This window comes from Bufo bufo, chromosome 4, assembly GCF_905171765.1.
Source record: "Bufo bufo chromosome 4, aBufBuf1.1, whole genome shotgun sequence".
NCBI lineage: Eukaryota > Metazoa > Chordata > Amphibia > Anura > Bufonidae > Bufo > Bufo bufo.
In genome coordinates, this window is record NC_053392.1 from 436,654,998 (window position 1) to 436,681,158 (window position 26,161).

The following is a 26,161-nucleotide window of genomic DNA, read 5'->3' on the forward strand; positions in this document are numbered from 1 at the left end:
AGGCATACAGCATTATAAATCAGTATAAGGCCTCATGCACACGACCGTATTTTTTTGCGGTCCGCCAAACGGGGTTCCGTTTTTCCGTGACCGTTTTTTCGTCCGTGGGTCTTCCTTGATTTTTGGAGGATCCACGGAGCCAAACGTGCGGAGCCAAACGGATCCGTCCTGAATTACAATGCAAGTCAATGGGGACGGATCCGTTTGACGTTGACACAATATGGTGCAATTTCAAACGGATCCGTCCCCCATTGACTTTCAATGTAAAGTCAGGAGTTAATATACCATCGGATCTGAGTTTTCTCCAATCCGATGGTATATTTTAACTTGAAGCGTCCCCATCACCATGGGAACGCCTCTATGTTAGAATATACCGTCGGATTTGAGTTACATCGTGAAACTCAAATCCGACAGTATATTCTAACACAGAGGCGTTCCCATGGTGATGGGGATGCTTCAGGTTAGAATATACTAAAAGAACTGTGTACATGACTCCCCCTGCTGCCTGGCAGGCCCCCCCCCCCCCTGTAGTTAACACATTGGTGGCCAGTGTGGCCGGCCCCCCCCTCCCTCCCCTGTAGTTAACTCATTGGTTCTCCCCTCCCTCCCCCCTGTCACTTACCAGTAGGAGGAGCTCCCGGCCGGACCTGTCACTTACCAGTAGGAGGAGCTCCCGACCGGACGCAGACCATCGCAGCTCGCAGGTAAGTATAATGGTTCTACAAATTGCTAAGTAACCATGGCAACCGGGACTGCAGTAGCGTCCTGGTTGCCATGGTTACCGATCGGAGCCCCAGCGATTAAACTGGGACTCCGATCGGTACACTCCGCTGCCACCAATGATAGGGGGGAGATTTTAATTAGGAGGGGGAGGGAGGGGAGAAGGCCCACTGGCCACCAACGAGTTAACTACAGGGGAGGGAGGAGGGGCCCACTGGCCACCAATGAGTTAACTACAGGGGAGGGGGGGCCCACTGGCCACCAATGAGTTAACTACAGGGGGGGGGGGGGCGGCCACACTGGCCACCAATGAGTTAACTACAGGGGAGGGAGGGAGGGGGGGGCGGCCGCACTGGCCACCAATGTGTTAACTACAGGGGGGGGGGCTGCCCCCTGCTGCCTGGCAGCACCTTCCAGGCAGCAGGGGGTAGTCATGTACACAGTTCTGTTAGTATATTCTAACCTGAAGCGTCCCCATCACCATGGGAACGCCTCTGTGTTAGAATATACTGTCGGTTCTGAGTTTTCACGAAGTGAAAACTTAGCTATGAAAAAGCTTTTATGCAGACGGATCTTCGGATCCGTCTGTATAAAAACTAACCTACGGCCACGGATCACGGACACGGATGCCAATCTTGTGTGCATCCGTGTTCTTTCACGGACCCATTGACTTGAATGGGTCCGTGAACCGTTGGCCGTAAAAAAAATAGGACAGGTCATATTTTTTTCACGGCCAGGAAACACGGATCACGGATGCGGCTGCAAAACGGTGCATTTTCCGATTTTTCCACGGACCCATTGAAAGTCAATGGGTCCGCGAAAAAAAAACGGAAAACGGCACAACGGCCACGGGTGCACACAACGGTCGTGTGCATGAGGCCTAATGCCATGCACTCCTGCAAGTCCAGAATAAGGAATCACGCTCACACAAACAGTGATTCCCGCAATGGACTCGCTCATGTGAAACAGCCCTTAGTTGCCTATAGTAACCAATCAGATTCCACCTTTCTTGTGGAAAGTGAAAGGTGGAAGCTGATTGGTTGCTACGAAAAGGTCAGTTTCTTTTACACCAGTTTTGAGTAGAGCTGTGACTTATTTACTCAAGTTAAAACAAAAGCCATGCATGAGGTAAAAAAATCTAATCTGAGATGCTTATGATTGAGGCCTCACGTATCAGTTGAGGCTCAGCCAAAGAGAAAACTCAGGACATGGAGAATGGGCATACAAGTGGTTGCACCCACAATATGATAATCCAGCAGGTCTGGATTACTTAAAGGGGTTGGTCCATCTCAGAAATTGATGGTATATCGCTAGGATAAGTCATCAATGTCAGACAGTGGGATTCCCACCTCTGTGACCCACACCTATCTCCAGAACGGGGCCCCCAAAATGAATGCGTTTAATGTTCTCCCCCCCTGTCTGACATGATGATTTTTTATTTTTTTTGCAGTGCAAGAAGTGCTACACCTTTTTGTTTTTCAGTGTGGCGTGTGGCATGTGTCATAGCCAAAGTTGCTGTATAGCCCTAACCCAATTGGTTTGTCTCCTTTCAGACTAGATCCATTGTGCTAATCAGTTTTTGATCATGTGACCAAGGAAAGCAACGGCTTACACAAATTTCTCCTATAATGACTACAATGACCCTAGTGAATATCAGGCCCTGTTTACACAAGTGGATACCTGACTAATCTGCCGTCAGTTGGGCTCTGAGAAGAGAATAGGTAATTTCAAGTAGTTTTCTCTTTTTCATTTCAGTCCAATAGGACCAAAAGAGGCTTAGGTGCCCGCAACATAAAAATAGGTCAATCTGTCAGTGGGCTTCACTTGTAAATTGCAAAAAATATATATTTAATAGACCTGCTAGTCCCACGAGACTGGTGTACTTAGTTTGAACATCCATGTTAGAATGGCTGTGTATATTAATAGATATTTAAATAGGCATTTATTGAGTCCAGACTGATGAGCTCACGAGTCCAGTGTAATTTTGAGCCATAATCAATATTGTTTTCAAATACCATAAAGCATTATTTTCATTTAAAAAAAGCATACAAGTTCTTACAAAAGTAATTTCCACTTGGAGAATCTGGTTGAAAAACAAGCCCGGGGTTTGTCCATGTGGTCACGTTCATCCAATCAGCATATTCTACTTGATCAGAGCTATGCTGAGGCTTCCTTGCACCCAGTGGATTTTTTTATTTTTTATTAGTGATTTAGTTAAATTGATCATATTCTTTTTAAAGCATGTATTTAGCTATAATTCTTTTCTGGACATATTAGTAGCATGTGGATATATTACACTTTGTTATACAGTAAATTTTATTGGAACACAGATGTATTCTTTAAGCAGCCAGAAGTTCTATGTTCTGCTAAATCTTAAAAGGGTTGTGCGATTATGAACTTAACCCCCTTAAATTGTGGATAGGGGATAAGCATCTAATCATTGGGTGTCCGGCCACTGGGACCCACACTGATCATTAGAATAGAGGTGTCATTCTCTATAGGTCTGTGGGAGATAGTGTACAGCCCTCCACAAGTTCTAGCAGTCCCATATAGAATGAATATAGCAGCAGCACACATGACCTACCTGCTGCCCACTGCCTCTACATTCATTTTCTAGCAGTGTACAGTGCTCAGGTACTGCCTGCAGTCCCACAGAGAATGAATATAGCAGCAGCACACATGACCTACCTGCATAGAGCGGCAGGTCTTGCTGCCCACTGCCTCTACATTCATTTTCTAGCAGTGTACAGTGCTCAGGTACTGCCTGCAGTCCCACAGAGAATGAATATAGCAGCAGCACACATGACCTACCTGCATAGAGCGGCAGGTCTTGCTGCCCACTGCCTCTACATTCATTTTCTAGCAGTGTACAGTGCTCAGGTACTGCCTGCAGTCCCACAGAGAATGAATATAGCAGCAGCACACATGACCTACCTGCATAGAGCGGCAGGTCTTGCTGCCCACTGCCTCTACATTCATTTTCTAGCAGTGTACAGTGCTCAGGTACTGCCTGCAGTCCCACAGAGAATGAATATAGCAGCAGCACATGTGTGACCTGCTGCTCCATTAAAATAGGGGCACAAGAACCAACATCTCGTGATTTAATTCATTAGGGTTGGAACTTTTGACATGTTTTGAGGTGTAAATTTTCTTTTAATTAATGCAATGCACAAATAAAGAATGAATTATTATCCAAAAGTACATTTGTACACTGTTCATAAATACAAATTGTTAATCCATAAATCTATGCCATCTGCAACAAAATAGGAATGGAAGCAAAACAAAGTAATAATGAATATAGCCGGCTAAGCTAGGTAAAAGCCTGTGCATGGCTTAAGTCACCAGAGATGAGAGAATTTCATGTTATGAAATTTGCTCACGCTTCATTTGGTGGTAAAAGCAGAATTGCATTATGGATTCTGTTACCACGGACCATAACGCAATTCTATGACGGAATGCATAACAGAATGCCTTTAGAGGCATTCCGTTATGCATTCTGTCATAATAGAAGTCTATGGACTGCATAACGGATCCGTCCCATTTCCATAATGCAGGAGAGGACTCCCCTGCATAACGGAAATGGGACAGATTCGTTATGCAGCCCATAGACTTCTATTATGACGGAATGAATTCATTCAGTCATAGAACTGAGTTATCGTGGTACTGGAATCCATAACACAATTCTGCTTTTACCACCAAACGAAATGTGAATGAATTTCAAAATATGAAATGAAAAGTCACTTCTCTGGAGTGCTCGCTTGAAATGGCTGAGGAAAGAATTCAAGAAAGCTTAGTCACTTCATTGTGGCTTTTAGATTCTTGCCTTTATTTCAGGCTTAAACAAAGTTCAGTGGGGCATCAAACTGCCTCGGCTTTAAATTACAGTTTGCTCTAAAATAGAATGCATGCACAACATGTTCCCAAAGCTGCAGGGAGGGAGTTCTATTCACTGGAAATTGAAGGCTTGGCGAGTCAATAATCTTCTTTCACACAGTAACAATTTTTAGCTAAAATTTCTTGACCCAAACAAAGGAAAACAACATCGTTCAGCTAGTTTACAGTATTGTGGCAGAATGTTGAAGAATGACGGGAAGAAAAACACCAGACGCAATCTATTTAAACAAACAAGTATACTATATATACATATCCTATATGCATATGATACTGGCTGGTCTCTTAAATACGTTTGTCCTTAGTAAATAAATAATCCACCATTGTCCTATTATCTGTATAATCATACAGTGATTATATATACATATAAGGCTGAGTTCACATTAGTGTTCTGCTCCAGAAAAACGGAAAGGACAGATTCGGCACATAACTTAGCCTACATACACTATAATGTGGTCATTTAGGTTTCCGCTCAGAGGAAGATTTTTGAAGCAGTGACAAAGTCCTGCATACACTACTTTTGTCTCCACTTCAAGAATCTTCCTCTGAGCGGAAACCTAAATGACCCCATTAACTATAGTCTGTGGGGTGTGTAGGCTCCGTTCGGCTCAGTTATGTGCAGAATACGTCCTTTCCGTTCACCTGTTCTTATAACGGAGCAAGAAAGGCCGAACGCTGATTTGAACTCAGCCTAAGCGATATATAACTTTATGGGCGGAGGGGGTGATAATGAATAAAAGAGAACCCATATACCCCAGAACACAAGGCCTCAGGTCTTATGGCCCTGTATAATCTCCAACATGTAGTAATAACCTTCTTTAGGTCCAAATGTAACACTGAGTTCACATGGAAAAATATGGAAATATTCTACTTATATTGTACTTTTGTATACAAGATACTTTTCTCAACAAAAAGGTATTTTATATCCTCAAAAATACTATTTTCTCTAAATGTAATTGGTCCCTTTTCTGGGGCCTGGAATGTATGGGACCTATCCAAACCTTTTAACATATAACACATTTCATTCCATGACTCTTCCAATATTCAACATATACGTTCAGGCTCTGATCTCAACTAAGAGGAAGCCATTCTCTTGTGCTGATCACACATCCTAGAAGCTTAGGATGACGCCAGACTATTTAACCATCAGCTTACCCTAGGATAGGCTAAAAGCCCGTACCTTAACCACACTGGTAAATAACGTGATGTGAGCAGGGTTTTTATATCCCTCTTTATACAGAAGATCATTAAAGAGCCTAGTATTTGTTAAAGTCGCTATCAGGCCAAGCCATGTAAGGACTTGAGATCTAATTCTGCTGAATTTTCCTATGCCAACTTCCAGTGTATCCAAGGAAACCCACAAACACAACTGTGAGATGAACACTTTGACTTATGACCAACTCTCAAGTTAAGAAAGTAGAAAATGTTAACAGAAATGGTCATAAGCACTGTAAGGTATGAGGCCACAACTGAAATTGCTTCTTTTTCTTTTGTAAAAAGTACAATATACTCAATAAAATAGTGTTGACATAGAGTACAGTATATTTCTGCAGATTTGAACAAACATGGTATCTTGGGGTGTACTATCTGAGATTATGCCCTAGGCTGCTGGATATTTTAATTTCTATAATAATCCACAAAGGAGAAGCCAATTACTTCATCCCTCATTGATGTCACTATTTAAAGGGTTTTCCCAACCATAGTAAGGATGCCTTTGGCAATTTTTGTTTGTGTAACTATTTGCTAATGGTCTTGAATAAAAATCCCTAAAGCTTATGAGAGCTGTTCATATGTAGTCATTCCATAATATTGCAATGACATATAGCCTTCTGCAATCCACATTTTTCGGAACAGACTTATCCAAATTTTTTGGGGGGACAAGGTGACTAAACAAATGGCAAATCGTTTTTCTTTCTTTTTTTCCGTTACATCGTTCTACTTATACAGATATTTTTTAATAGTTTAGACGTTAATTTTTTTATTGTTTATATATTTGTATATGTAAAATTGGGAAACTGGGGTGATTTTGGTGTTTTTTTTATTTTTTTAAACTTTTTTCTTATTTTTATTTAGTAACTATTAGTCTCCTTAGGAGGCTAGAATCTAGGATCTTGTCCTGTTCCCCCTAAAAGAGATCTATTAGGGTGAATAGGATTTTACACTGGGCTTTGTACACACAGCAGCAGGGAGCTAACCAAGGCCGCCATGAAAGGCTTCAGTAGCATTCAGGCTGCCACGGTAACTGATTGGAGCCCCGCGATTTCACAGCTGGGGCTCCGATCAGAAGCTGCCACTGCATCACCAACAAAAAAAATTAACCCCTAAATGCAAATGTATAGAGCAGGCTGCTGCGGTGAGCCCACTCCATATGCAGCGGGTGCCAGCTGTACCATACAGCCAGCACCAATCTGCAATGGCGGGAAATGGCGATCCCACTGAACCCTGATTTTTAAACCCTCAGGTGCCGCAATCAATGTTGATCGCGGCACATGAGGGGTGAAATTATGAGGTTTGGCGGGACCGCCGTACCCCATCATTGAGGACGGGTTCCGTCTGTATGATACAGCTGGCACCCGCTGTGTATGGAGTGGGCTCACAGCAGCAGCCTGCTCCATACATTTGCATTTAGGGGTTAATTATTTTCATAGGTGGCGCAGTGGCAGCTCCAGCTCACCCTCCCCTTAATGTTTTAAATTGGTGGCAGTGAATGCCGGGTCACAGTGGGGAGGCAATCCCTCCCTCTCCACTATGCTGCTGATAAGAACATGGCATACCCCATGCAACCCTAATTTTCATGGTGATCAGTTATCAGTTCATTTTCATGCATTATTGAAGACTGTAAAGGCATAGTCAGCGATGACTTATGGCTACAATTTGCTCTCACTGGGGACTGCCAGGACCCAATCGATCCTTAGAATAAAGAGACAGCATCACTTTTTTTTCCTACACAGCTATGCTACCAGCCACACATTTATTCAGACTGAGCTGTGTTGCAGTTCCCTGCAAAATAGGATGCAGAGGACTTGCTTTGCAGGTCAGAGGTGTTTTGGGCATCTGTTCTACAAAGCAAGTCCTCTGTGACCTATTTTGCTGGATCAGCAGAGGTCCCAGAGGTTGGACTTGTACTGTTCATCAGGTTAACAATATGCCATAACATCATATGATGGGAAAACGTAACTTCACATCCCAGCATTCCTTGTATTTCCACTTGTTTAAACTAAACAAACTAATATTAGGTGACATTTAAGTAAAAGTAAGAATTTGTCTGGCACCAATGTGGTCTAAATGTCACTGAACAGTTAGTTGGATTTAAGGGGAGAGAGCTCTTATGGTCATTGACTGCAATGGTGACCTGAGGGAGAGACAGAGGAAGCTCTGGGTTACCAGGTGTCAGAAAGCTAATATAGGTGTAATACAGATATACAGATATTTCCTGCTCCAAAACCTGAAGAGAGAGGAACTCTAAAGCACAAAAACTGAGCCAACAAAGCAAAAAAATAAAAAAGAGCTCTGAGATTACAAGAGGAATACTGAACCCAGGTCCTGGAACTAGCCTGTTTCCACACGTAATTGATTACTGAAATCTACTTCAGTCAGGGACTGGTGCAGATTTCAGTTTAGGCTCAAGGGCTGCTGGAGGATGCACCTAATTTATGACCAGGGGTCATAAATTAGGTGCATTATTCAGCAGCGCTGTGGCTATCAGAGACCAGCGTAAAATGCTGGTCTTTGACAAATGACCAGCAATGTGTTTGTTTTTAGAGCAAGTGCCTTATAGTACAGCATCCTAAGCACACTATACCAAAACCTAAATGACACGAGTGAAGAATTGAGAGCACCAAGAATGCATTGCAATATGTATTGAAAATTGTTTTTTTGGATCATTATATATTAATTTACAAAGAAAGAAACTAAAAAGAAACAAACAAATCTTACAGGTAAACTTGATGGCCTCTCTTGCTGTATTAGGTTCAATTCTTCATGGTTAGTCTTCCCAGAAGCCATTAAAGAAGGTGGAGGTCTGCTTCCATAGGTTTCTGCTGGAACATCCTGGATGTGTATAAGAGAAGACATTTTTCTTTTAACTATTTTCCATAAAATTGACATACTGTATAAGGTATATACATTAATTCTGAGGATCTAGTCAAGTAATGCCATTAGGAATTGTCAACAAATCCTGACTCCAGTATTGCTAAGCCTTGTTAATTATTTTCATGGTGCATTGAAAATGTTAGTAACACAGCTTCTATCACATAGAATATCATTCATGTAAATGCTCATTTCCCTGTATTACATAACTGCCAATGAAATTAGTAAGAGCTTGTGTACAGATGCCAAAGGAACAGATGCAGAATATCTCTGTTCTGGCTAATAAAAATGCTCTAAATGGACGTGGAAAGCAGTTTAGGGCTTCTACAGACAATTGTCTTGACTTTCTGGCTTTTTGCATCAAAATGCACTGTTAACAAAAGGGACGTATATAAACTGGTGTATCTTTCAAAATCCCATCAGTTAAATTTACTACTGGAAGATCACAGTCAAGCTGTAGAAACATCTTTGGGATGATAAATGTATGCAGGAAGGGATTCTCTGGTACGTCTAATCCCTTTGCATATTTCTTATGATTTAATGATGGGTACATCACCTAACAAAATTAAAATCTAGCAATCCAACAAGCAAGAAAGCCAATAGGAGTAGTCTCAAAAGAAGTAGAAGACCATGTGCTTTTAAAGAGAGAGTGAAAGTACCATAGTAATAATTATACTTTTGTCTTTATCCTGTCCTAACTCTGAAATATAAAGATTTTTCTGTATAATACATTAACATCTCAATAGGTTTACTTTATAGTGGTGTTCTTCTAACATACGTTCACTGAAGATACTAACTAAACATAGAAAAATCATTCTGCTGCCAAAGACACACAAGTTATGGGCCAAACGTGATCTCCCGGGGGAGCTAATAATCCCATGTAATTACATGGCTATCCGCTTTGTTCAATGACCTGAAAGCAGTTATAGTCAAATCACTATGAAACATGAAGTCAACAAATTAATTTATAGAAGTACACCCAAATGGATAGTACAGGCCCTATAAATGCTTGTCCCCATTAATTGGACCATGTAAAGGCGGTGCCGATCACCTGACAAACAGGCAAACTCGTTTGTTGGGTTGTTACACCTTTCTGACACCAAATATCGTTGTTTGTTGGGAGTACATCACCTGGTGTAAAATGGATGTGATGCCCATAAACAAGGAAACTGTAAGGGGGCAAATGATGGTAGTAACGATCGTTCATCCCCATACATTAGTGATTATTGTTGCCTCTAAATGCAGCTAACGAACAAGAATTGATTGGGAGTTAACATTCTCATTCCCTAACATTGCCCGCTCTGTCGGCCCTTGTAAAAGGGCACTCATTTTTTTGGCTGTTTCTCGGGCTACCTTTTGATAACAAAAGAACATTTCCATTCTATGCAAGGCAATATAAGGGTAAAGGATACTTGGCCGATTTCTTTCATGAATAAAATGAAATCATTTGTGCAAATTTCTAGGAGTAAAACACATTACCATCTGAAAGTACGTATTTAGTGGATCCGTTTTTCTATCAAATGAGCTTTGTCATGGATATTTCCACAACCAAAACCCACTGGATTACTATACAGTTCTGATGACTAAACCACAAGAAAGAAATATGTACTAATAGATAAAATCTGTCTATTTATAATACAATTGTGAAGATTTAAACATCTATTTATTTGCTCTGACAGTCAAGAACCCACATGTGCAAAACCTTCCAGAAGAGAGGTACAGCAGCGATACAAGTGCAGGTGAAGAAAATGGCCAACGAAATCTTAATATTTTCAGACATCCCAGACAATATACACTTTATCTAGTCACACGCCTGTCTTAGTTATAAAAAAAATAAAAATAATTAAACACGTCACATTTTCTGTCCAAGAAACAAAAATTTACTCCAATGGTTGTGAATGAAAACTGCAGTCCATATAAATACAATGTACTGCATGTACATGAGACTTTCATGAATCTGTCATGGATCAAGTATGGTGACAATTGCTTCCAATGCAATTGCTTGATAAAGGTAAAGTCTCTACTATACAGTATTTTTCTTGCAGTCAGCACTCTGCTTTTCTGATGCAGTTTAAAATTCTCTACATATCCAGAGCGGAATGATTGAATTCTGGTTCTACCCATCTGATCCTATGGGAAGCATAATTACCAATAACACAAGCCAAACATCGAAAATAGCAAATTGTCTATGAACGCTCATTCCCGAAAAATTGGCCTGCTTAAATTGCTGATTTGTTTGATGATCTTTCATTTAAGTGGCACATGAAATAATTTTTCAGCAACACAGACATGTGTGAAAAGGAATGTGCTGCTGACAAACAATGAAACACTCATTCATCCCCATACAGCACAAGTAAATGCAGTTAATGAGCGGACAGTGATCAAGTATCAACTAACAGCCATATGAACACTATTTCCCAATCATAAGTGCCCAGTGATATCGGTAGTCTAAATGGACCTTTAGGCTAGGGCTACACGACGACATGTGTTGTGCAACAGTTTGTCCCACCAACGTCGCACGACAATTTTTATAATCATAGTCTATGGTGTTGCACTGCGACTGCTACACGACAGTTGCAAAAAATCTATCCAAGATGGATTTTCTGTGACTGTCGCATGTCACAGTGCGACACCATAGACAATCATTTAAAAAATTTACGCCTGACATTAATGTCGCACGACACATGTAGCAGTGTAGTTGTGCCCTATGTGTCATGCGACAAGTCGTCATGTAGCCCTAGCCTTAGGAGCTTGATGAACACAAAAATATTATGCTGTGAGCTTATAGGCTCCAGAATTGGTGGCTGAGGCATGTATTAATTATTATAATAGGAAGGAAGGAAGGATCCAGCTCAGATAAGTTTGATTTCTGTTCGTGTTGTTTGCGGTCTAGGCTATTTGTGTGTCTTCTGCCCCTTCTCCCCTTTCACCTTCTCAGGGATTCTAGGGTGTTTGCAGTCCAGGCACGAGGACACTTCATTCCTACCATTAAGGTCTGAATGTGGGCTTAGCAGCATAGGGAGAGAAGTCAGGGATGTGCTAGGAGGTGACCTGTCCCCAGCATCTAGCCTAGACACTTGTGTATTTGGTTGTCTGTATATCTGGGTTCCTGTCCGCCGTGACATTATAACCCGCCATACTGTGACTGCAATCACTCAGCGGTTTTGTGATGGCGTCAATTGATGCACTGGTTGACCGCATGCAGGGATTATCCCTGGAGGTTGCGGATCTGCGTAGTTCGGTCACACAGTGTCAGAGGGTTCTGGCATCAGGTGCAGGTCAAATTGGTGGGGAGCCTAAAGTCGCTCTTCCCGAGAAATTTACAGGGGGTGCGGATGATTTTATCTGCTTTAAAGAGTCATGCAAACTGTATTTTCAACTGCGTCCATTGTCGTCAGGTGATGAAAATCAGAGGGATGGTATCATCATGTCTCTGCTTAAAGGGGACGCGCAATCCTGGGCTTTTTCTCTGCCGCCCGGTTCTCTGGCCCTCCGGTCGGTGGAGGAATTTTTCAAAGCCCTGGGATTGATTTACGATGACCCAGATCGGGTCTCGATGGCAGAATCTAAATTGCGTAACTTACTACAGGGTAAACATACTGCAGAGGGTTACTGCACAGAGTTTAGGAGGTGGGCTACTGAGTCGGGGTGGAACGACCCAGCGTTACGTAGTCAGTTTTATCAGGGGTTATCTGAAAGGTTGAAAGATGCCCTGGCTTTTCATGAGTACCCGGATACTCTAGAGAATGCAATGTCTTTGGCTATACGGTTGGATAGACGTATCAGAGAGAGGTGTAAGGGTCCCTCCGTGCAAGGGATCCCTTCTGCATGTGGTTTTGTCTCACCTGCTGCCCAGGGTGATATTACTTATAACTCTGGGGTAGGGGAGGAACCCATGCAGTTGGGTCAGATATCTTTTCGTTCTGGTAGGCGAAACTTTAGGAGATTACATAAACTATGTTACTACTGTGGTAAAAGTGACCATCTTGTTTTTGCTTGTCCTTTTGTTAAATCACGTGATGATATAAAAGAAAGAGAAACCGTCCTGACTCTTGGAAGCGTGAATGGAGTAGTGGAACAAGCAAATATGCAAGCTCCCTGTAATTCTCATTTTCTCCTTCCAGCCATGGTGGCGCTAGACTCAAGAAAATTCTTTGTTGAGGTATTCATTGACTGTGGTGCTGGGCTAAACCTTATTGACTTTCTTTTCCTTCAAAATCTGGGTCTAAGTACGTGCACTTTGGAAAGGGAGATTCCGGTGTTTGCAATAGATTCTTCACCTCTTTCTCAAAGGAGTCTCACTCATATTGCACATAATATTCAGTTGAGGTTGGATGAGTCACATGTAGAGCTTATTTCTTGTTTTGTCATGAGGAATTTGCCTGCTCCTTTAGTCCTAGGTTTAGCTTGGTTGACAAAACATAATCCAATTATTGATTGGCAGGCAAGACAAATTATTGGTTGAGGAGAGTTTTGTTCGGAGAATTGTCTTGGCACATCTATCTCAGGGGTGTCCACTGCGGTTCTACCTCAATATCTCTCAGACTTTGCGGATGTCTTTTCGGAGGGTGGGACCCAGGAATTGCCCCCTCATCGTGACTATGATTGTCCAGTTAATCTCATCCCAGGAGCTAAGTTGCCAAAGTCTCGCCTTTACAATCTTTCCCAACCTGAAAGAGAGGTCATGCGAAAGTATATCGCCGAGAGTTTGGCAAAAGGTCATATTAGGCCATCTAAGCCTCCGGTGGCAGTAGGTTTTTTCTTTGTCAAGAAAAAGGATGGATCACTGAGACCGTGTTTGGATTTTCGGGAATTGAACCGTATTACGGTCCGGGATCCGTATCCCCTTCCTTTGATCTCCGATCTTTTTGATCAGATTGTTGGTGCCAGGGTGTTCTCCAAGTTGGATTTGAGAGGGGCCTACAATCTGATCAGAATCAAGGAAGGGGATGAGTGGAAGACGGCCTTCAACACGCACGAGGGTCATTTTGAGAATCTGGTTATGCCTTTTGGGTTGACGAACGCGCCAGCGGTATTTCAGCGATTCGTCAATGACATTTTTCATCACTTGGTGGGGAGGTTCGTGGTGGTTTACTTGGATGACATTTTAATTTACTCTCCTGATCTGAAGACCCATCAGGATCATGTGAGACAGGTTTTGACGATCCTTCAGGAGAATAAGTTATATGCCAAATTGGAAAAATGTGTGTTTTCTGTGCAGGAGCTTCCGTTTTTGGGATATCTGCTTTCCGACTCTGGTTTTCGTATGGACCCCGAAAAAGTCCGGGCGGTTCTGGAATGGGACCGACCAGAGAATCAGAAAGCTTTGATGCGATTTTTGGGGTTTACTAACTATTATAGAAAATGTATTCTAAACTATTCCACCATTGTTAAACCTCTGACTGATATGACAAAGAAGGGCACTGACGTCTCTGTTTGGTCGGAGGAGGCATTGCAGGCCTTTTCGACTATTAAGGAGTGTTTTGCGTCTGCTCCCATTCTGGTGCAGCCCGATGTGTCTCAACCATTCGTGGTGGAGGTGGATGCATCAGAAGTGGGGGTGGGAGCGGTGCTGTCGCAGGGTTCATCTCCTGGCAAATGGGTCCCGTTTGCTTTCTTTTCCAAGAAGCTCTCGGTCGCCGAGAGGAACTATGATGTGGGAGATAGAGAGTTGCTGGCTATAAAATTGGCCTTTGAGGAATGGCGTCACTGGTTGGAGGGGGCTTCTCACCCCGTTACTGTTTATACGGATCATAAGAATTTGGCTTACCTACAACCTGCCAAGCGTCTGAACCCTAGACAGGCTAGATGGTCACTGTTTTTTACCAGGTTCAATTTTGTTGTCACTTTTCGTCCGGGGGTCAAAAATATCAAGGCAGATTCAGAGGATCCTGCTCCGATTTTGGCCGACGGAGTGGTGGTTTCCGCTCTGTATCCCGAATTGGAGATAGAGGTGTTGGGAGCCCAGGAGGGGGCTCCTGGTTCCTGTCCCCCAGGGAGGTTATTTGTTCCCGAAGAACTGCGATACAAGGTTTTCAAGGAACATCACGATACTGTCCTTGCCGGACATCCTGGTGGTAAGTCCACCTGTGACCTTGTGTCCCGGAGATTCTGGTGGGAGCATTGAGGATTACGTGGCAGCTTGTGAGACCTGTGCACGATCTAAGGTTGCTCATACTCGACCGGCTAGTTCACTCCTTCCTTTATCTATTCCGTCTCGTCCTTGGACGCACTTGTCCATGGACTTTATTACGCATCTGCCGAGTTCCTCGGGGAAAACAGTAGTTTTGGTGGTAGTTGATAGTTTTTTAGCAAGATGACTCATTTTATATCGTTAACTGGTCTGCCTAATGGCAAGACTCTTGCGCAAATTTTTGTTGACATATCGTGAGATTGCATGGTATTCCTTCGGATGTGGTTTCTGATAGGGGCACGCAGTTTGTCTCCAGGATCTGGAGGGCGTTCTGCTCTCGGCTTGGCATTCAACTTTCGTTCTCTTCGGCTTTCCATCCACAGTCGAATGGACAGATGGAACGTACTAATCAGAACCTGGAGACCTACTTGAGGTGCTTTGTGGCGGAAAATCAGGAGGTCTGGTCCTCATTCCTGCCCTCAGCGGAGTTTGCTTTAAATAACCGTAGACAGGAATCCACGGGTAAGTTGCCATTTTTTGGTGCATATGGTTTTCATCCTCAGTTTGGTACCTTTTCTGGGACTAGTTCCTCTGGGATGCCAGAGGAGGAAAGGCTTTCTTCTACCTTATCCTCTATCTGGCGGAGGATACAAGTGAATTTGGAGACGATGGGTGAGAGATATAAGCGAATGGCTGACAGGAGACGTGTGACTGGTCCGGACCTGTGTGTGGGTGATCTGGTGTGGTTGTCCACTAAAAACATTAAATTGAGAGTGCCATCTTGGAAACTGGGTCCAAGATTTATCGGCCCGTACAAAATATCTGCGCTGATCAATCCAGTAGCGTTTCGACTGGATCTTCCGCAGACTTGGAAGATCCATGATGTGTTCCATAGATCTTTATTGAAAAAATATGTGAGACCAGTGGAACCATCGCCATTGCCCCATCCTCCTGTTCTGGTCGATGGGAATTTAGAGTTCGAGATCTCCAGGATTCTTGACTCTAGAGTTCTTCGGGGTTCCCTTCAGTATCTGGTACACTGGAGGGGATACGGCCCTGAGGAGAGGATGTGGGTTCCGGCACTGGAGGTCAACGCCAGCCGACTGGTTAGGGCTTTTCACAGAGCCCACCCGGATAAGGTTGGTCCAGGGTGCCCGGAGGTCACCCGTAGAAGGGGGGGTACTGTCATGCCCGGCTCAGACGGTGTGCGGAGGTCTGTCAGATTGGCAGCACATGTCTAACCTTTTGTTTGTTTTGGAATCATGCTGGATCCGCCTTCCTTCAGGTGCTCTGGGTGGGGTCATTGGCTTAAATTGCCTTCAATCCCAGAGGGCTGTGCGGGTTATAGCTTTCAGTCTGGCCTTGGATTCAAGGAAGGAAGGAAGGATTGTCTGTTCCAGCTCAGATAAGTTTGATTTCTGTTTGTGTTGTTTGCGGTCTAGGCTATTTGTGTGTCTTCTGCCCCTTCTCCCCTTTCACCTTCTCAGGGATTCTAGGGTGTTTGCAGTCCAGGCACGAGGACACTTCATTCCTACCATTAAGGTCTGAATGTGGGCTTAGCAGCATAGGGAGAGAAGTCAGGGATGTGATAGGAGGTGACCTGCCCCCAGCATTTAGCCTAGACACTTGTGTATTTGGTTGTCTGTGTATCTGAGTTCCTGTCCGCCATGACACCCTTTAACCAGTTGCAGACCAGAACATGTGTTTGTTATTACCTCTTTGTGATCTGCCTATCATAACTTCTGCCCCTGAAACTAGCACCACTTTTTCCATGAGCTGTTTGTAGTATTGAAACTTAGTCCTCTCAAGTGAATTGTAATACCAGACACCGTCAATGAATAAGAGTTGTGCTCATTTGGCCGACAGCTATATCTGCTAATTCACGTGCCCATTCAGCTCGGCCCAGCTAGCATGTCTTGTGAATGGCGAAAAAGCAGCAGCCAGACACCTTTTAAGAGCAACCAGTCTCCCTAAGAAAAATCCAACTGCCTGATACTCATCTCCCATCACATCTGCTGTCAGGGGAGAGACAGGAGGTCCCCTAAATCTCAAGTTTATGGATATTTTCAAATTTGGTGACGTGCAGCACAGGCCTGGGAAATGTGGTGTTATAACAGAAATGACTGCAGAGTGATTCAATAGAGTTTTTCAATGTCATACGTTGGAGACCCATTTTTATCCCTCTTCAATTAAAGCTACAATTAGAATCAAGAATTACAAGAAACACATTAAAGTCAGACAGGCGGCTTTATTTCTTTACAGAGCAGTTAGACCTCTAGACCCACAGAAAACACACCCATTTACCGAATCCAGTGTATCAGCAGACACAGTTTATAGTGTAGAAAGACCTGAAAAACAAAGATCAGCTTGTGTAACGTGTCTACACTGGCAAGAAAAGCAGCACAACTAGTTCTAGGTAGGGTTACAAAAATAGCACAGCTTCTGCAAGTATCAAACCTTCTGCAGGATGTATAAAACGCAGTACAAGTACAGCGAAGCATAGCGGTTTTTATATACTCTGCTTGGGTGAATGATTCAGTCAGGTCGTACTGACTGACAGAATTTCTCACACACTGTCATAACATTAAAGGCGGGATAGGGCCATTCTGGTTTGACTATAGTAAACAGGCTGCCACCAGCAACAACCAGCTGGCCAATTTCTATGCATCATCTTATGTGAGCGCACCACATTGTTGAGTGAATTTTCTCCCTCAAAATAGCTTTGATTTCTGCATCTACAATATCCATGTCATTTTGTGAAATTATCTTAAACCTTTTCCTTTTTTTCATGAGTAAATTGGAGTTTAATCCCTAAGGCCCCTTGCAGACTAGCGTGCCGGATTCAGGTTTGCAGGCCTGTTCAGGGAAACCCACGCGAGTTTGCACACAATTTGTCTGCGATTGTGCTGTTCAGTTTTTTCTGCGCGAGTGCAAAGCGTTTTAATGCATTTTTCACGCGCGTGATAAAAACTGAATGTTGGTACCCAGACCAGAACCCGGACTTCTTCACTCAAGTTCAGGTTTGGGTTCGGTGTTCTGTAGATTTTAGTATTTTCCATTAGAACATAGAAGGTTCTTCTATCTTCATTCAGCAGGACCTGCGCTGACGTCACCGCGCTCACCACGTGGTGAGCGCGATGACTTCAGCGCAGGTCCTGCAAGAAGAGGAAAGAAGACGATAAAGGCTGCGCGATCAAGTGGATGAGGCGAGTAATTTTTTTATCATTTTTTCAACCCTCAATGGACATTTTACTTAGCATTCGGTATTAAAAAATGCTATTTTCTATTATAACCATGTTATAATGGAAAATAATAATGTAAATGGGTTTAATGGGGTCCCGGGGCTCAAGCCCCATTTACTTCTATTGGTCCTGCGTTGCGTGAAAAACGTAGAATATAGAACATGCTGCAATTTTCACGCAACGCACAAGTGATGTACACTCCATCGCTCATGTACACAGCGAAGTACCTATATTCAAAATTCTAATATTCGTGATCAACACTACTGTGGAGTAGTTAAAAATGTAGGGAGACAAGCAAAAGGTCAGAGCTGGACAATTCAGTTAACTAAGCCCAAAAAGGCCAGTGTTAATAATATCTCTCAAAGAGAATCTGTCACCAGCAACCTCCCTACCCAACGGTTTGCATAGACACATAGCTGTGCTTCACTTAACTGTTGATCCAAAGCTTCTATGGAGCAGCAGGCTTGACCATTGCTCCTTACAAACAGGAGACACCCATTGTTGTGATCTAATAATTATGCACTATCCTTTGGATAGGGGATAACTACCTTTTACTAGAATACCCCTTTAACTTTAGCATAGAAACAGTGCAAGCATAAATGTCAATATGTACTTTAATCAAAGTTGGAGTTCTTGTTTCTGCTTTTTTTATATTTTTTTGCCATTTTTGTAAGTCCATGCATGAAGTTTTCAGTTTGCCACTCAGTTTCACTTCCTATAAAAATTGAACTCTATAAAGGAGTAAAGCACAATGGAAAAGGTTTCTTAACATTAGGTTAGTCAACTTTGTGACAGGCATTTACAAAGGACAACATAACAGATCCAATATTTAAAAGACACCATGGGCCCCAATTTATCCCCTAAATACGCACCCATAATACAGATGAGAGCCCTGGCCTCCTTAGCAGGGGTTTACTGACCCACACTCTCAGAATCGTAGTTCTCTAGGATGCTGTGAGTTCAGGTCTGTAAAACTGCGGTCAGACTTGGTCACTAGCCCATATTTCATGAGCACATATGCACAAGTGAAACTGACCTAAGAAAGTCTCAAGTAATCTCCTTGAATCAGAAACGACCAAATGTGTATAATGGAGCTAAGGGAATGTGCATTTGCCATTTCAACCATGGTAAAATGAGCCGTACCAATAAGTAACCTTTTCAGAGATAAAAATCCAATATTACCCTAAACAATGTGATTGCTATAACCAATCAATACCACTAACCGTTGAGAATGCACCCCCAATTGCACACTTTTCATCAGAACCTATGAGAAGGCATGAGTCTTGGATCTAGTTACATTCTCTGGTTTATGGATTAAGCAGTAGTATTTCGGCAACTGGTGATATCTAGGTACTGTACGGTATATACTGTGTGATTGTGTTATTTGGCCACTAACATACACTATTGTTCCCTGCTACTTCAGGAGCAACATGTGCAGTGAGCCGGAGTGGAGAACGGGATTGCTAGTGGCTCTGACTATAGGATGTGGCACAGTGGTTTACCTCAGGATGTTGCTCCATAGGGCTAATACAGTGAGAGGAGGGGGCACCATTTCTTCCCTCAGGGGAAATTCCTGTATTTGGGGCTCCTGTCTGATGGTAGTTTGGGGTGCTCTTGATGTTGGTGGTTGTATGGGTGCTTGGCAGGAGGTGTAGTGCTGCAATTGCCAGTGTATGATGTGGAAGGAGTCAGGAACCCAGGCCAGAGGTAGAAGAATAAATGTCTCTTTTTACTTGAGTGCAAAATATGAGTTGTCATACATCCACAATAATCTGTACACAGTGCAAATCCTTTTCCCAGATGGCGAGGTATGGAGGCTGGAAAAGTGGCAAATAATGGCACTTATGGTTATCAAGTGTAATACCATGACCGGTTTTGAAGAAAGGCAGGGACACAACAAAGTCACTTGAACACAGTTTATTGCTTGTTCCAGCCAACTTACAGTTCAGTTACAGCCGGGTCAGGCAATCAGTCCATGACATGTAAAATAAAGTACTGAAGGCTCGGGTCTCCTCTAGAACCGTCCACAGGCTAGTGTTTGCTTCACACGTGCCTTGCAGTCTGTGATCTGTAGCCTCTCACCCATCCAGACACACCCTGCATCATGCTGCTGACTTTTAAACACAATCGTGGACATGAGCCATGTACAAAACCCGGAGTGGACCGTGGACCATAAGCACCCACCCAGCTCTTTGCTTACTCCTAGTAAAAGCCAGGCCCGGATTAACTGAAACCAGCTATGATAGTTACCAAGAGCATCCACTATATATCCTAGTGGACGCACAAGCTAACGGCTTTTACTCCACCAAGGCCGGGTACCTTGGTGGCACGTCTCAGGTGAACCACAGCAAACCACGATATGCATTTCCTTAATAGATTACTTGCACCACTCTCGGAGATACATACCGTCCTTCATATATGAGGCCTGTCTCTGCCTCACACCAGCTAAAATCTCTCACTCTCTCTGGCTGTTGACTGTAATATGGAAGTTATGGCTGTAGTGTCCACTGCGGGATACAGGTTTTTAGAGGCATGTCTGACCAGAACGTACTTAAGTGTGATGAATGTCTTAACTGTAATCCCTCACAAGCAGCAAAGTTTAGTTAGCTGTAGTCGCAGCTGTAGACTCCTATGCTTGGCCAAGCAGATTTTAGTTTCTTTTTGTCTCTATTTTTTTCTGTAGCAAAAGCAGTAACTTTCACAGAGATCGGTTAGTCTATGGATCCTGAGGCCTAAGGAAAAGAAGCACATGGACTTACTTCCTCCTGCCTCACACACTAGTTTCTAAATTCTAAGTCAGGATGTAGGACCAGCCCACACCTGCCTCTTCTGACAGGAGTGGGACAGGGAGATTAACCCTGTCCCTGCCAAATGTACTAGGCCATGCTGAGTGTACATTACATTAAATTAAATTAAATAACATTACAAACCATTTGCAGATAGGTTACTGCACATGTGGTTCATAGTGTCACCAGTTATGTCATGGTATTACTAGCAGTTAGTTCCAGGGTCAAAGCTATATAATTAGCACTTAACACTAGGGTAAGGCCTCTTTCACACTTGCGTTGTCCGGATCCGTCGTGTACTCCATTTGCCGGAAGTGCCCGCCGGATCCGTAACACCGCAAGTGAACTGAAAGCACTTGAAGACTGATCCATCTTCAAAATGCGTTCAGTGTTACTATGGCACCCAGTACGCTATTAAAGTCCTGGTTGCCATAGTAGTAGTGGGGAGCGGGGGAGCAGTAAACTTACAGTCCGTGCGGCTCCCGGGGCGCTCCAGAATGACGTCAGAGCGCCCCATGCGCATGGATGACGTGATCCATGCGACACGTCATCCATGCACGTGGAGCGCCCTGACGTCACTCTGAAGCGCCCCGGGAGCCGCACGGACGGTAAGTATACTGCTCCCCCGCTCCCCACTACACTTTACCATGGCAAACAGGACTTTAGCGTCCTGGCAGCCATGGTAACCATTCAGGAAAAGCTAAACGTCGGATCCGGTAATGCGCCGAAACGACGTTTAGCTTAAGGCCGGATCCAGATTAATGCCTTTCAATGGGCATTAATTCCGGATCCGGCCTTGCGGCAAGTGTTCAGGATTTTTGGCCGGAGCAAAAAGCGCAGCATGCTGCGGTATTTTCTTCGGCCAAAAAACTTTCCGGTCCGGAACTGAAGACATCCTGAACGGATTTCTCTCCATTCCGAATGCATGGGGATAATCCTGATCAGGATTCTTCCGGCATAGAGCCCCGACGACGGAACTCTATGCCGGAACAGAACAACGCAAGTGTGAAAGAGCCCTTAGAGCCTGTGTCTCAACACCATCTGTCTTATTTGAAAATGGCTTGCAATTTTCAAAACATTGGCGGCCTCTGCTGTACAACACCAGATGTTGAAATAAGGTACTACTCATGGCACAATCCCACCTAAGACCATGTCTGATTACTTTAACTGTACTTTAGCATTCTTGCTTTGAAAAAATAATGTTCTGTGAATGTCTTGATTTTATATTGTGATCATAAAATAAGCCCAGAATTTGCCTCTGCGAAAATTCTGAAAATATTTGCCGGTAAATTGTTATTGCACTTACATATTTTTCATGTACTCTTGCACGAATAAAACTATATAAAAACCACTTCTATGAGGTAATATGCTACTTTAATGCCTCCTGATCTTCCAACTTCCCTATAAAAAGGTAACAATATGACAGAGAAAAGCAATGACACTATGGCCCCCTAAACATACACATAAAACAGATATATGTGGCAACATGAAGCAGTTCTTCAGAAAAGTATGCCTCAAGGAATTCCGTGATGTCTCTCTGCACAGTTCTTTTTGGAAGAACAAGGATAATAATCCACCACGGAAACTCATCATTGGAGGCAGGCAGATGATTTAGCAAATATTTCACACTTCAGTAAATATGCATGAATATCAAGCGCCATTAATATTTTAGTACAGATGTTGGGAAACATGATGGGTAAAGCTTGGAGAAAGAAGGCTATGAAAACAAGTTCAGGATTTTACCAAATCCAATGAGGTTTTTTCAAGGAATCCGCAATGGAAATCCAAGGTGAAAATAATGACTACTGCAATGGAAGTGTCAGAAGATCTGCATGTTCAATGGCCCCTTTGTCAGTCAATGGGGCTAATTTGTGGTATTTCTATAAATAATGTACACGCTCTGGATTTTATTCCACAGCAGGCTAAAGGCGTGTGAATTATCCCATTCACTTGATGTTGGCAGATTCTGTCTGAATTTAGGTGAGGACAATTCTGTACATGGCCTAGATATGTTTGAACTAGTATGCTCAAATCAAGGAAAGGAACGAAGACATAATGCATATATTGCAATGACAAAAAAGTGACCGTTTCAAAACATTGCTCTGTATACACTTCAAAAACAATAAACGGGTTGTCCTGCGAGAAATAAATCTTGGGCTAAACAAAAATCAGAGATCACCTCCATTCCTGTTCCAATGCTTAGTGGATCCCCACATGTCTATACTTCCTGGTCCCCTCTTGACACACACAAATGTCAGACAGTCACAGAGGTGGGTCACTTCTGTGGCCAGTTATTTGCGGAGTCGATACTGTAAAATAATTACCAGCAGGGATCTGGTTAGCTTTGAAATCAGAGCAGTGGGGGATTGGTGAGGGGAATATCAATTCTTTCAATCTCTTTAAAAAACCTAATCAGAGACCTTTTTCACAAAAAAGTTTGTCCTGTTTAGCAACCGATTTAAACTAGGAGAAAGTCTGTACATGAATTATGGCAGTGGTTAAAATCTTAGCCATTCGTCTAAAAGTTTACATAAAAAGGTATATCACATTAGTGAGCAAACAAAACAGTTCTTACCAGAGTTGACCAAATTACTTTCAGTTAATGGTTAGACTTTCTGACAATAAAAGTAGTTTTTACCCTGTTGTTGGTGCAGGCAGTGGGATATGCAGACAAGATATTGGTGGTGGGGGCTCAAACTAGGCCTCTGATTATTCTTCCACACCCTTTCAGTAATCCTTGAGCCAGTTCCTAACCCTCATTTAAACAAGCGTCCTTTTTTTCAGAATGAACTAATAAAATACATTAAATGTTGGAAGCCATGTCCCACGGGTTGTTGAGGATTTAAAGCTACAACCAATATGTTGTATCAAATTTTGTGCATCTTAAGACAGTTATAGGGCACATAAACTACCTGCATAATGTTACGATACATTCACTCAATGGTTTTGGAATATTCTAGCTGTGTGGGCTAACTGCTCTCTTCAGATTGGCAGGGGGCTTTACTATTCAGTTGTAATAGTGTCACCGTGTAACACAAAGGTTGTCGGACAGTTACACAATGGGCACACAAATGAACAAGCTGTAGCTTTCCTAATAAAATCTGTATGAAAGCGCCTATCCCATCTGAGATTAATGGTAGTGGGTGAAGTACTGGTGGTCATGGAAAGAATTTGAGCAGTGTTTAAAGGCTCAATAAATGTGGAATTAAAGAGTTTAAATGGAAGTGGGCAAAGCAAGGAGAGTGGGTGGGACGGAAGGAGCCTTTGTGATGCAGAGGAAAGCACAGCATAACCAGGACTGAAATCATTTACCACTGATCAGTATTGGACAGACATTTCTATCATTACATTCATTTTACAGAGGCTGCCATTATTGAATGTCATTCATTATTGGCTTTAATAAGAAAAGTTAAACACAACTTTACAAATTAATTTCAAATCAATCATAAGTAATAGTTTAATGCATTTACGCCAGACAATAATGATCAGTCAGGACCATGTGAATCATAACGAAGAGCGATACATGCAAACAGGGCTTAAAGGGCATCTGTCAGCAGGTTAGTACCTTTGAAACTGGCCGACCTGTTACATGTGTGCTTAGCAGCTGAAGGCGTCTGTGTTGGTTCCATGTTCATAAGTGCCCGTATTGTTGAGAAAAATTATGTTTTAATATATGCAAATGAGCCTCTAGGGGCAAAGGGGGTGTTGCCGTTACACCTAGAGGCTCTGCTCTCTCTGCAACTGCCGTTCTCTTTCCACTTCGATTGACAGGACCAGACGCGATGACATTTACACTGCCTGGCCCTGTCAAAGTAGAGAGGAAGCGGCAGTTGCAAAGAGAGCAGAGCCTCTAGGTGTAATGGCGACTTTCTTGTTGCTCATAGAGGCTCATTTGCATATACTAAATCATCATTTTTCTCTGCAATGTGAGCACATATGAATATGGGACCAACACAGATGCCTTCAGCTACCAAGTGCACATGTAACAGGTCAGCCAGTTTCATAAGTACAAATCTGCTGACATGTGCCTTTTAACCCCTTAAGGACTTAGGACGTACTGGTACGTCATGTTTGCCGAGTCCTTAAGGACCCATGACGTACCGGTACGTCATGTGTTTTTCCGATCACCGTCGCCCAGCGGTCGGTAATCGGAACCCAGTGCCTGCTCAAATCATTGAGCAAGAACCTTGGCTAAATGCGCGGGGGGGGGGGGGGGGGGTCACGTAATCCCGCGATCGCCGCAAACCGCAGGTCAATTCAGACCTGCGGTTTGCGGCATTTACCTGTGCTTGGGGCGGTGATTGGGCGTGCCATCGGGTCCCCATGCGGCTGTAGGGAGGACCCGATGGCATGGAAGGCAGCGCGATGCCTAAGGAAGGCATCGCGCTGCCTTCCGGTGACGAGCCTGTGAGATCCAGCCCCCTGGATCTCACAGGCAGGAAGCTTTATGAGTAATACACACTGTATTACTCATACAGCCAATGCATTCCAATACAGAAGTATTGGAATGCATTGTAAAGGATTAGACCCCCAAAAGTTCAAGTCCCAAAGTGGGACAAAAAATAAAGTGAAAAAAAAGTTGAAAAAATAAAGTTTTCCCCCAAAAAATTAAAAGTTTCAAGTAAAAATAAACAAAAACGTCATTTTCCCCAAACAAAGTAAAAAAAAAATTGGTAAAAAATAGGGGGAGGGGGGAAAAAGTATACATATTACGGTATCGCCGCATCCGTATCGACCGGCTCTATAAACATATATCACATGACCTAACCCCTCAGATGAACACCGTAAAAAATATGCTAAATAAACCATTTGTTTGTCACCTTACATCACAAAGTAAGCGATCAAAAAGGCATTTGCCCACCAAAATGGTACCAATCTAACAGTCACCTCATCCCGGAAAAAATGAGCCCCTACTTGAGACAATCGCTCCAAAAAAAAAAAAAAAAACTATGGCTCAGAATATGGAGACACTAAAATATCATTTTTTTTGTTTTAAAAAAGCTGTTATTGTGTAAAACTTACATAAATAAAAAAAAGTATACATACTTGGTATCGCCACGTTTGTATTGACTGGCTCTATAAAAATATCACATGACCTAACCCCTCAGATGAACACCGTAAAAAATTAAAACTGTGCAAAATAAAAAATTTTTGTCACCTTACATCACAAAAAGTGTAATAGCAAGCGATCAAAAAGTCATATGCACCCTAAAAGAGTGCCAATCAAACAGTCATCTCATCCTGCAAAAAATGAGACCCTACCTAAGATAATCGCCCAAAAACTGAAAAAACTATGGCTC

General features: G+C 43.0%; 1 protein-coding gene across 7 annotated transcripts in view; it reads right to left on the reverse strand.

Moving 5' to 3' along the window:
• ARID1B (AT-rich interaction domain 1B) overlaps positions 1-26,161 on the reverse strand; it is a 600,716-nt gene that overhangs the window by 373,266 nt on the left and 201,289 nt on the right. For all 7 annotated transcript variants that reach the window (XM_040429372.1, XM_040429374.1, XM_040429373.1 and 4 more), the window contains one exon: positions 8,548-8,661. In XM_040429372.1, coding sequence (XP_040285306.1) covers positions 8,548-8,661 — 114 coding nt within the window. The remainder of the gene's footprint in view (positions 1-8,547; positions 8,662-26,161) is intronic.